Below are 13788 nucleotides of genomic sequence, written 5' to 3' on the forward strand. Positions count from 1 at the left end.
CATGCAGATATCACGAAAGGCCTGCTTAAACTTATGTGAACTGCTTTATATTGTGATGGTTGAAATGAAAGTATATTTTTCTGCTGCAACATTTTTTATTGCGATAAACAGCTGTCTTGTGGAGTGTGATAGGCAGCGCAGCCTTTCTGTCACGTGGAACAACATTCATTTAATTGTTTAGATAAACAACCGTACCGGAAACTTTGAGGATATTCATTGCAGTTAAAGAACAGGCAAACTAACATTGTATGCATAAGTTAGGCATACAGTGCATGCGGAAAGTATTCACAGCGCTTCACTTTTTCCACATTTTGTTATGTTACAGCCTTATTCCAAAATTGATTAAATTCATTATTTTCCTCAAAATTCTACAAAGAGTACCCCATAATGACAATGTGAAAGAAGTTTGTTTGAAATCTTTGCAAATGTATTAAAAATAAAAAACGAAAAAAAAATCACATGTACATAAGTATTCACAGCCTTTGCCCTGACACTCAAAATTGAGCTCAGGTGCATCCTGTTTCCACTGATCATCCTTGAGATGTTTCTACAACTTGATTGGAGTCCACCTGTGGTAAATTCAGTTGATTGGACATGATTTGGAAAGGCACACACCTGTCTATATGAGGTCCCACAGTTAACAGTGCATGTCAGAGCACAAACCAAGCCATGAAGTCCAAGGCATTGTCTGTAGACCTCCGAGACAGGATTGTATCGAGGCACAGATCTGGGGAAGGGTGCAGAAAACATTCTGCAGCATTGAAGGTCCCAATGAGCACAGTGGCCTCCATCATCCGTAAATGGAAGAAGTTTGGAACCACCAGGACTCTTCCTAGAGCTGGCCGCCTGGCCAAACTGAGCGATCGGGGGAGAAGGGCCTTAGTCAGGGAGGTGACCAAGAACCCAGAGCTCCAGCATTTCTCTGTGGAGAGAGGAGAACCTTCCAGAAGAACAACCATCTCTGCAGCACTCCACCAATCAGGCCTGTATGGTAGAGTGGCCAGACGGAAGCCACTCCTCAGTAAAAGGCATATGACAGCCCTCCTGGAGTTTGCCAAAAGGCACCTGAAGGACTCTCAGACCATGAGAAACAAAGACTGAGCTCTTTGGCCTGAATGGCAAGCGTCATGTCTGGAGGAAACCAGGCACCACTCATCACCTGGCCAATACCATCCCTACAGTGAAGCATGGTGGTGGCGGCATCATGCTGTGGGGATGTTTTTCAGCGGCAGGAACTGGGAGACTAATCAGGATCGAGGAAAAGATGAATGCAGCAATGTACAGAGACCTCCTTGATGAAAACCTGCTCCAGAGCGCTCTGGACCTCAGACTGGGGTGAAGGTTCATCTTCCAACAGGACAATGACCCTAAGCACACAGCCAAGATAACAAAGGAGTGGCTACGGGACAACTCTGTGAATGTCCTTGAGTGGCCCAGCCAGAGCCCAGACTTGAACCCGATTGAACATCTCTGGAGAGATCTGAAAATGGCTGTGCACCGACACTCCCCATCCAACCTGATGGAGCTTGAGAGGTCCTGCAAAGAAGAATGGGAAAAACTGCCCAAAATATGTGTGCCAAGCTTGTAGCATCATACTCAAAAAGACTTAAGGCTGTAATTGGTGCCAAAGGTGCTTCAACAAAGTATTGAGCAAAGGCTGTGAATACTTATGTACATGTGATTTTTTTTCGTTTTTTTATTTTTAATAAATTTGCAAAGATTTCAAACAAACTTCTTTCACATTGTCATTATGGGGTATTGTTTGTAGAATTTTGAGGAAAATAATGAATTTAATCCATTTTGGAATAAGGCTGTAACATAACAAAATGTGGAAAAAGTGAAGCGCTGTGAATACTTTCCGGATGCACTGTATGTGGTATCATTTGAAAGCTTAGAATCTGTGCTTTTCAGAGAGCCACATCACCTTTGCATTTATTTACATAAAATAACAAAATAAGGCCTTAAAACATTTGTGTCGCAAATTGGCCCCACCTAGAGGTTACGTTATAGAAATTTTTATAATGAATATAAAAGTCCTTCACATAGCACTTAAATAGACAAGTCATATATCAAATGAAAGCTCTCTTTCTCAGGAAGGTATTTAACAGGACTGTACAGTTTATGTTTTTGCCATAATACCACAGTTTGAATTAATATAAAAAATATCACAAAGTGAAATTTTATTTCGGTAAGGCATAAAATGCAAAGTCTCTCTTTTTTTTTTTTTTTTGCTGACCACTGATCTGTAAACCCCAAATAGCGTCAAACTTTACATACTTTTTCACTATATTTGTTTGTATAAACACAGACATCCATAATGTGCTCAACTATGGCTCAAATCCTTGTCAGAAGCTGATGTATGTGCTGATGTTTGTGTAGAGGATGATAGTACTGTAAATTACTAATCAATCATCATGTAAAGATTTAATTGATTAAAAAAGTCATATCTAATTCTAAATGAGAAAACAGACAAAAGACAAGAATAGGAGCTTGGGAGACATTGAATTAGTTTACTGTCTGTTACATACCTGTGGCTTTTTAAATTGCAATTAGTGTCTGTGTATAAATAGTCAATGAGTTGTTAGCTCTCACTTGGATGCACTGAGCAGGCTAGATACTGAGCCATGGGGAGCAGAAAAGATCTGTCAAAAGACCTGCGTAACAAGGTAATGAAACTTTATAAAGATGGAAATCCAAAGCCTTGAAAATGCCAGTCAGTACTGTTCAATCACTTATTAAGAAGTGGAAAATTTGGGGATCTCTTGATACCAAGCCAAGCTCAGGTAGACCAAGAAAGATTTCAGCCACAACTACCAGAAGAATTGTTCGGGATACAAATAAAAACCCACAAGTAACCTCAGGAGAAATACAGGCTGCTCTGGAAAAAGACGGTGTGGTTGTTTCAAGGAGCACAATACGACAATACTTGAACAAAAATGAGCTTCATGGCCGAGTTGCCAGAAAGAAGTCTTTATTGCGCCAATGCCAAACTTTATATCATCTTACCTTGGGTCGTTAGCTTTAAAATGAGTTAAAGAAATTACTTGTTTACTTGTTTGTTAGTTTGCTTGGGTGAATAATCCAAAGTTGTGTAAAAAAAATTACAACAAAATATGAAGTCTGGTAGAAAAAGTATGAGGAACAAAATCATCAGAAAATTGTTTCTCTTCTACTGAAGATGAAATGTACATCACTGTAAAGCTGGGATTCTCTGCTTTCCAATGACACCTAGATTGGGCTTCTAGACAACTCAGAAGCCAAGATATTCAACCAAACGTGGAAGATCTCAGCACTTTAAAAATACACTTGTTGTCTATGGGTGAGCACCACCTACATTTCAGATCAATATAAAGTGATGGAAGGTGATAGAGGGAAAAAAAAAATTTCTTGTACTTCCTGGCATCCAGCAAAATTAAATAAGACTTTTTGCTTGAAAATTGAGGACACAGATCTGAAATGGCATGCTTTTAAACTTATCATAAAATTAAATACAATGTTATTTATTATGTCAATAATTTCTTAAAATATAGGGGGTTATCTGTAAAATGAAACATTTTTTATGAAATTAGTCCACTGTATGTGTGAACAGGGAGCTTTTAAATTTGAGTGTGAAAATGTTCAGGTGGCAGCCCAAAAACCTTGTAGTGCGCAGTCAAATATGACCCTAAAAGATTTGTGATGGTTGCTAATCTAAAATGGTCTTGAATTATTTACGTAAAATAAAAAAGACTTACACTTTTTTTGTGGATTGTTGGAGTTTATTTCTGTATGTTGACCTGTACTGTATCGCCTGTCAAACCATATCCACAAAAGATCTTTTAATCATTGTTTCCTCTTAAACTGTTGCCCTAAAGTCATTAATCTCAGTAACTCATGTTGACAAACCTTCTGTAAGCCTTGTGCTCTTGTGGCTAGATTTTCTCAGACATGCCACATTATTTCCTTATTTGTTCTAAAACATGTTATATCTTATTTAGACTTGTATTATTTCCCTGTTGTCAGTGGCTATGAGAATAAATGTAATTTAGATATTATATTAAAACACTGGGTCTGCTTGACACATATTAAGACATGGTAGCCTGTATTACAGCATATGGAAGATTCATTTTAAATGTCCCATGGTGATGGAAATAAAGAAGAACTTTAATCAACAACAAAGGCTAACAAAGGATTATTAACAGACAGCCATTCATGTGTTTTTTACTGATGAAAGAATAAGTTGTTTAACTTGTTTTGTTTTGCCCTTGAGTATTACAGGATCGGGGTATGTGCCATGAATGAGAATGAGAAGATCCTAACCCTTAGCCTTAATCCCAAAACTTGATACAATCTGTATATTAAACTATATAGGCTACGGTGGCCCCAAAATGTATTTTGACACTTAAGCCAGACTTATAAATTTATGAATATCATTGCATTAGAGAACAAAATGTCAAACCATGTGGCATTTATTTTTTTAGGAAAGACAGCACAAGCACTTTTCAAGTAAAAAGTTCTTAATGCAAAGATTATTAAGGCACCTGTACATGAGGGTAACTGACTTTGTACATTCACAAAAAGCTAACTTTGGACCAGTTAGTTACAAATAAATGCAAAGAACAAATGACTAGGAAAAATTGAATTCTGAAAACCTAACCTCATCTTTGCAGATGACACTTTTTGGTTTGATAGGTTGTCATCTAATCTAATGCAATGACAAGAATACATTTTTAAATGTGGATTAAGTGTCTAAATTTTTTTTTTTTTTTTTTTTTTTGAGTTTACTGTGCAACATTAACAGTTTTAGGCTACTTCAGACCTGACAAAATCTCTATAGAGTGAATTGTCTCTGCTATAATCATCAATATAAAACAATATTTCATCAGTATATCACATCCCACTTTGGTTTTCCTTTTGGATTTTTAGACCATTCTCAACCCAGTCTCATGAAAATTCGTACATATTTTACAGTTGGCCATTTCCTATGATTTTGTAGGAGTTCATTGTATGAATTTGTATGATTTCATCATGTGCAAATGCCCGGATGTCTAATGCGGAAATAAGTGAGGCGTTAAGGACAGGCTTATTAATATTATGCCCTTTCCCAAATCCCTTATCTAAACCTAACCAATCAGCAGAGTGTGTAAACATGATAGGAAGCTGGTGTGTGTGTGACAGAAGCAAGTCATTGTGGTGTATTAGGTGGAAACGATGTCCAGCAATGTCACTTGCTGTAGTGAAAGTCATACGAATTCATATGAGTGCAGTCCTACTATATCATACGAACTAGCCAAATTTAGAAAAGTCGTATGAATCCTTACGATTTGGCAGTTAGAGTGAGTATGCCATTCTACAGTCTGTTATAGATATGTTTGGTATTTACAGCCCTGCTGGAATAATGTGATTTGTGTTTTCTCTGTTCCCTTCTGCATAAATTCACTTCTGGCTGGCTGGTGTCTGTTTGTGTTTGACAAAACTCCGTAGTCACTGTCCACTGATGCCGTAACCCCAGTAGATCAGTACAAGCCACCACTTAAAGTGTCCCCTGAGATCCACGGCTGGAAGCAGAACATGTAAGGATAGTAAGGGAAAGACTGGTATAAGGGAGGAACGGACGAACTGGGTAGAATCTCGGCGTTGTATTGCCTCTGGTCGTTTTTTACCAGCACCTTCACCGCCACTCTCTTAGCCAGCGTTGCCGTGGGAGTTGTCGCAAGCTCGGTCGCCACGTGTCGCCGTTTGGTTTTATATCTCCTGTTCTGGAACCAAATCTTCACCTGTGTCTCCGTCAGTTTGAGCGCACCTGCCAAGTCTGCGCGCTCTGGGCCGGACAGGTACCGCTGCAGGTTAAAGCGCCGCTCGAGCTCATACACCTGCGCATGAGAGAACGCCGCCCGAGACCTTTTCTTGCTCGATTTGGAGTTATCTCCAAAATTACAGCTCTGTGGCTTCCCTCGGTCAATATCGTAATCTGTAGATGGACAATGCACAGGATTAGGCTATGTCTGGCAAATCGGCGGCCTTGTGCTGCTGCATATTTCCAAGATTAAAATAGTCTCGATTCAATGCGCTAAAACAACTTACAACTCACAAATAATTTCATACAGCAAAATACAATATGAATTGACGCGTAAAATCTATTTTGGATAGATATTTAAAATCATAACGAGAAATTCTGCATTTAAATTATGAATTGCGTATTATGCCAAATGAGTTGCATATTAATTGCCTTGACAAACTCGCTGTTAACCCATCAGATTCCAACATTTGCAAATGTAGTGCATTTTGTTTAATGGTAGTCCTGATTTAATATTGACCAGTTATTGCAGCTATAACCTTACATAGAACTAACAAAGAACTAAACAGACCAAAATATGACGCAGAGTGAAGATTATTTGACAAATAGAATCCTAATAAGAAATCATTCGATTGTTTTATTGAATTATTGTCTTCTTGACAAAGTCACAATTATCCTATCAATCTATCTTAGGTGTACAACATGTGTATAGCTAGGTCTTCGTCAGTTTTGGCTAGCAATTTGAATTTATAGTGAGTGTTTCTTAATTTTGCGCTCAAAATAACAAGTTTTAACAGGTTGCGCATTCATTTACTGTGTAGTTGTGAGAATGTCTCACCGTGTCGTCTATCTAGTTGTGAAGTGTCTTCCCCCGTTGATTCTTCCTCGCATGAATGCTGATCAGAGAATGAGTCTAACGTGAACACACAGGGAGAGATGCGCCTTTCTGCGCTCTCCACTGCAGTCTTTCCGACCGACAGAGATGAACTGGAACAATCCTGTGCCTCTGTTTCTCCATTTACCTCAGCGTATTCCTCATTTAGACGGACATTTTTTTCAGAATCACGGTTTAAGATGTTATGAATGGAAAATGAGGTGCGGTTATTCGCCATTTAAAACATTTACGTAACTTGCTCGCCAAATTAGGACGACCTGAAGTTTTATGCTTCTCCGATACGCTTCTATCTGGGAGACTGTTTCATGGTGATGAATTAGTCCACAGTGTAATGGTTTCTCTCGTTAATTGCGGCAAAACGTCTTCTGACCCAATCAACAGGCAAAGTGTCAGAAAATATCATGTGTGCATCAGTTCCCTCTCTTCCCTTTCCAAGCGCGGTGCCAATTGGGTTTCTGGTGCGCTTTGCTCCGCCCTCGGATTCCTGTGTACAGTAAAGTAGATGTGTCGAATTTAAGCCCCATCGAAATGTGTTTATTTCCACATGTACTACTGGATGAAATGTTGTTAGTTTATGTGGACATTCTTATATAGGCTATTAAGTGAGCATTGACATCTTGGTGGGGTCACAATTTAAAAGGAAGCACTGATTAAAATCGTGTGTCCAAAAAAGAAAATCAACAAAATCACATATCCACAAAGACAAATTATTGTACTTTCATAACCATACTTAGTATTTAATATTTCATTTATTAATGTGCCTAATAAGTTAAAATATTGTGCTTGCCGAACTGGTTTTTAAAATCTTCCCGACTGAGGACATTTATTAAACATACCTTTAAACACACCCCCACATTAATCCTCCGTTCCATACAAAACTTATGTTTTGTTCTCGTGAAACCAGGACAGAAAATTACTATACTGAGATGTTTTTTTTTTAACAATTATGCTTAATGTAGACATTCGATGAAATGGTTAATGGACAATACCCACAAAACTCAGTTTAAATCTTTCTTCTTATTGCACAATTATGACAAGGCTAATTCAATTCTTTGGCATTGTTTTATTCATGCTTTTGTTTAACCAAGGTCCAGTAAAGTATAGTCAATATGTCAGTATTTATGTATTCAACACTTTAAATGTTAAGGAGCATAAACCCCACAAACATCTAAAGAGCCTATATAGACAAGCAAAAAAAAAAAAAAAAAAAAAAAAAAACACACATTCTTGTTCATATTCGTGTTTCTCTCCTTTTTTACGTATTAAGTCATAATTTAGATGTTTCCTTTAAATAGTAGATGATGTTTATTTTTAAACAAATTACTATTACCTTATGTTTCCCATCAGATGAACTTAAGGTGGCACAAAAGGATACAAATGACCTATCAGTGCTGCAATTAGATGTTGCATTAGATATGTCAATTTATTATGTTTTTCTTCAATGTGATCTTTGCTATATTTTTTCTAAAATAAATGTGTATTTTTTTTTTTACTTAAAAAAGCGAGTTTGTGTCAAACGTTCATTTTTATCTTTAGAAATTCCGCAGTTTTTTGTGTGACGATTTTCTTCTGCATTTCATTCTCCCTCGAGTTGTATTTATAATATTCAAATACTCTGCACTGATCGTGCACTGCTTTATTTATCAAACGGATGTTAGCTATTTATATAGACTAGTATGTTCGTTTTTAATTTAATGTGATTTATTATTATTATTATTATTATTATTATTATTATTAACTGGAAGTTTTGGGTGAAATTCCACTTTTGCGATATGTAGGCCTAATTATGTTGTTTTAAATGCAAATTCACATGTGCGTTCTATTCGATCATTTGTGAAGCACAAAAAAACGCTGTGTTTAGTTGAATATAAATGGGTTTTTTATGTAAACGATATTTACCTGTATAATGTATAACGCGTACACGAGTGCATAAACACAGCATGCTTTTGGGTTTGGTATTCTAATAAGCTAAGTAGTTACTGTGAAGTTACTGTGAGTGTGCGCATTGCTTTGTCACATATTCTGAGTTTGTTGTGCATGTTTCGTCAGAGCCACTTTGCACCTATAGGCTCCGTTTGTGTTTTCAAGAAATACGATTGTAGCGCCTCCAAGTGGCTTTCAAAGACACCGTAAGCTGACGTCTGATCTGTATTCGTTTGGGTGCAAGTTTAGGCCTGGTGAAATGTAAGCAAATCACTGCGACAGAGTTTGATCTGATGACTTCGAAACTTAATGTGGTGATTCTTTTCTGGCCTACTTCAATACTGTAGGCTAAACGTTGCATCTTGGGCTAGGATACAATTCATTTATGCATTTGGCAGACGCTTTTATCCAAAGCGACTTAACAGTGCACTTGTTACAGGGACAATTACAGTTAAGTGCCTTGCTCAAGGACACAATGGTGATGGCTGTGGGGATTGAACCAGCAACCTTCTGATTACCAGTATTGTGCTTTAGCCCACTAGGCCACCACCACTCACACTTTGACTTTGAAGGCTCAACAGTTGTGTTGCAGCAGTGTTTTGTTGTGGTTCTTTTTGCATTGGACCATCCATCACCTGCCATGTGCCTTGTTGTTAGGCTTAGGGATAATAGCTATTTCGTTTATTCAGTTCCTAAATAAATTACTGTTTTTTTTAATGTTCTTTTGTGATATCATAAGGAAGTTATTTCCTTTACAACTTCTTTACCGCAAATTGACATAGGCAGCATTGTGACAAACAACACTATAGCTTACAATATGAGAAAATTAAGACTATTGGGAGTGGTGAACTTATTACATTCTACCTCCACTGGGTTATAAATAAATTATAATTTTATGTCAAATAGTAAGTGATTAATATCCTGTGAGCTAATGCTCAACAAAGATCATTTAGCAGAGTCTGATTGCAAAACCTGTGCAAAAAGCGTCTTAAAAATCTGTGTACACCCCCATAATCTAAACATAATTTCTTAAGAGAAAAATATGACAAGAATATGTGCCACTTGTATATTTAGTGTAATATTTCACATAGAGCTCATAAACCAAAATGACTCGTATCTTATAAGTGGTTCATGTTTAAACCATTTTACTTTAATAGGATGCGGTTCCTTTGTTTGCACTTCCACTAGACACCACGATCAGCGAAATAAACAGTTATCTGCTTTTGTTTATGATGAGTAAGTTATATCACCGTATTGGGAGGTCTGAAGTGTTGTTTCTGTTATTCACGCTGACGCTGGAGAAACATTCTGCTGAATTTCATCAGGTCAGTCAATTCTTCTTCTTCTTCTTCTTCTTCTTCTTCTTCCTCAAATACTGATCTGCCGTAATTGCGCTCTGCAGCCAAGCCATAAACAGCTGGGTGTGCAAAATGCGTGCTTGGATGGGAGGTCAACACCACCAGGGGGCGTTTTCCATCGTCCTGCTTCTAGTGCAGAGGTGCTGACAGTATAAATTACATATGAGCTTTGGCACTCAACTATAGTGGACTTTTATTGTAAAACATGTCATATATCACATAGCGTGGGAGATCTGTGAAAATATCAGTAGGTTATGACCCGTTAGTGCTGCTGATAGCCCGTTACCTAGAAATGTGTCTTTCCTCCCCACTTAAGAGCATATTTGTGGTAAATACAGTGGCGTTCATCAGCTGTGGTTACATCCAGGGGCGGACTGGCCATAGGGAGAACCGGGAGTTTTCCCGGTGGTCCGGGAGCGAACTTAAACTTAAAACTTAATTTTCTAATGGAAAAAAACTTTCCTTCATTTTTATAGTCACTGGGTCCTGCACCCTCTACAGAGGACCTTAAATAAAATAGGAATACTTTTTTTGTTTTGTTTTTTTCAAAAACAATTACTGTGTGTTTCTTATGCCTTATGACACTATACAAAGTACAATTAAAAACTGTATTTATTTGTATTTATTTATTTATTTATTTATTTATTTATTTATTTATTGCTGGGTATCAGAAGGATTTGTGCTAGAGATTTTTATGTGTTCCCAATTTCACTCAGCTTCCTCCCCTGCCTATTTTTGACTTGACATCCAAAAAATTGTTCGTTGTCTTTGCAGTTCAGAAGCTGAATCCAGTGGCCTTATAGCTTTGACCCATGCTCTCTTGAAATAATTATTGTGTTCCAACTTATCCTTTTTCCTTCCGTTTTTATATCTCTACAGATAACCAGTAGGCCTACATATATATATTCCTTAAATACTTGTCACATTAATTTCTGTTTGTTGTAGGCCTATATTTTTTTTTAGGAATTTCAAGTCTGAGCCATCAAAGTTATAAGATTAACTAAATTAATCAAATCTAAAATCTTTAAACAATTCTTCTTTTTAAACATATTTTCCTCTTAGGTCAAGTAAGGTTTCGGTTTCAGAATTCTAAAACTATTGTAGTATTTTAAGAATTTTGCAGTCCAGCAGAGGTTTCCATCAGTGTTTTATTTGATTCATAACAGCTAGGCCATATCCAAACCTGTGATGACACACCGTTTTGGGAAACTAACCACGCCCTCTCCTGATAGTCGTCCAGAAATCCTCTCTATAGATTCATATCTCTAGTCCAGCACTCTCTATTACAACGCGTCCTGAGGCATCGCCGCTCCGTCGCCATGAGTATTTACACTGAAGTGTCTGGGCCACTTACCCTGACAGCAGGTATGTCCAACTGGCCTTGCAGTAGCGAGGGGAGCTGTTCATCCTTGCTGTTAGCAGAGAGACAATCCCCCGATGACTCTGTGTTTACTTTTCTATTAATCTTCATTATAAGAGTGTGAGCACTGCATGCAAACTGGTTGTCCCTTCGTAATGGCCAAAGGTAATCCACAAACCAATAAAACCATTCACTTTGTTTTTAGTCCCAACAGTGTTATTTGTATTACTATGAAATCTAATTAAACTGGTAGGCTATTAAAGGAATAAAAAAAAAAAATAAAAATAAAAATAAAAAAAGGAAAAGTAAAATCAATATTTCTATTGTTATCCGTTAAGATTTCCCCCTGAATTTCAGTTAGCTAAAATGTCTGATTTCTACTGTGGTTTTTGTTGTTTGATGTTTTAAAAGTAACAGCAATAATCAAATAATCATGATAAGCCTATATGTTATCTCGTAATTTTTGATTTACGAGTTCATCAGTCTGCAGGTGCTTAGAACTTTTATATTTTACGCAAAATGTTATTCTTGCTCACCAACACGAAAATATGCGAAAGCTAAATGTGGCATTCTATCTTATAGAGGCGTTGAAAGTTATTGAACATTATTAAATACATAAAAAGAAACAATTTGGGGTTTTATAAGACCGGATTTTCAGAACTGTAATGCTCAGCTATACCAAAAAAAAAAAAAAAATAAAAAATAAAAAATAAGAAAAAAAATAAATAAATAAAAATAAGGGTCACAAGAAAAACTCAGGTATAATGCAATTACACTCAGACTGTAATATGCAATATTTGGTTGTCATGCAGCAGATTTGAGCCTGCTATTGGAGGAAGAAGAGGATGAGGAGAAAGAGGGAGGGAGATGCTTTGTTTATGTAGGAATTTATTTATTTTTCAGTGGCAACTGTATATGGTCATGTTTTTCTTGAAATTAATATAACCTAATTAATAAAAGTAGGCTATAGCTAGGCCTAGCTGAAATTATTTTGCTAGGTTTGACTGTCATGTAAGTCAAGGTTATTACGTGGAATGCACAAACTGTATAGCCTATCGTGTAAATAATATGTGAATATCATTTATTTCGTGTCTCTTTGTTTCTAATAAACGAATCTTTCTCTTTGGAATATTCCGGATTCAACTCAAGTTAAGCTGAATCAACAGCATGCCTGATTAATGTTAATTACCACAAAAATTAATTCTCGACTTGTCACCCTTTAAAAAAAAATCTGGGTAACAGTGAGACACTGTAAACGTTAAAATACTCACTGTTTCAAAATTATAGCCACAAGACCTAAACAATGTTATTTTTTATTATTTATGATTTTACAACTTTGTTGCCACGACGAGGTAACGCCGTAAATCCGTAAAAACCATGACTTAACAGCTCAAATAACTCACGAGTTTTAACAGAAAAAGCTATGTAAGTGCTTTTATAAAATTACAAGGTTCACATTTCTGCCTTTAAACCCTTCAAAAATTGGCCCCATTCACTTCCATTGAAAGTGCCTAACTGTACCACTTTTGTTTCTTTTATTTTTATTTTTATATTTAAGAAAAGGAGGGACGAGTCGAAATCATTATTATTATTATTATTATTGTTATTATTATTATTATTATTATTATTATTATTTTAGTAATCAGTATTATGCCATTGCCACAAATGTTGTCGATTGAGATTAATTTATTGAACCCAGAATATTCCTTGAGTGGCACTCAATGGAAGTAGGCCTATACGAGCGATCTGAGGCTCTCTTTAATGTACGAGCGTTTTTACTTATTACTTTAGATACAGATGCTTTTGAAAAACGTGTCGTAGAGGTTAAGCAGCTAATTTACGGGCCAGTAGGAGATACGGGTATCCCTGGCCATGATTTGTGTATATTTCTGTGAGGTGTTTTTTTTTTTTTTTTTAGCATGCTAAACTGACAATTGCTTTAAAAATGCGTAAGATCGTAAATGTTATAAATGTTTACATTAAATAACGCCAATTTGTTTCAAACTTAGGTAGGTCAGGGAGAAGGCTTTCCGTTAAATGTATTTTATAACTTTTGTAATGCATGAAGAATATACTAAAAACTGCCTAAAAAAATTAAAGTTAGTCAGTTCATGACTGCTCATGTGATCATTAGTCATTAGCTATACCAGACTGTTAAGAAAATAATAAGAATAATAATCTAATTTCTTTGTTAATATCTTACATTTAAAATATTTATTATAATGTAATGACGATTATTAACCGAGGAACTGCATGTTCACTGTTAATCATGACACTCTTTACTCCAATCGATTCCATTTATATATATATATATATATATATATATATATTAACTTTTGCAAGACATCGATTTCTACCAGTCTCTTTCTTCCTGTATAATTTAAAGTATAATTTTGAGTTCCAAATGGGAAAATGTATTTTCGTGTAGACTCTTATATCCATGTATCAAACTGTAAATATTTGAGCATGATGAGTT

At 36.3% G+C, this 13788-nt stretch overlaps 1 protein-coding gene across 1 annotated transcript; it reads right to left on the reverse strand.

Moving 5' to 3' along the window:
- Window positions 1-4733: 4733 nt before the first annotated feature.
- Window positions 4734-7085, reverse strand: nkx3.3 (NK3 homeobox 3). Its single transcript, XM_051651660.1, has 2 exons — window positions 6615-7085; window positions 4734-5950 (listed from the first exon to the last, which is right to left on the reverse strand). Exons 1-2 carry the CDS (start codon window positions 6886-6888, stop codon window positions 5496-5498), a joined length of 729 nt encoding a protein of 242 aa, XP_051507620.1. The 5' UTR covers window positions 6889-7085; the 3' UTR covers window positions 4734-5495.
- Window positions 7086-13788: the final 6703 nt, after the last annotated feature.

This window comes from Myxocyprinus asiaticus, chromosome 23 (genome assembly GCF_019703515.2).
Source record: "Myxocyprinus asiaticus isolate MX2 ecotype Aquarium Trade chromosome 23, UBuf_Myxa_2, whole genome shotgun sequence".
NCBI lineage: Eukaryota > Metazoa > Chordata > Actinopteri > Cypriniformes > Catostomidae > Myxocyprinus > Myxocyprinus asiaticus.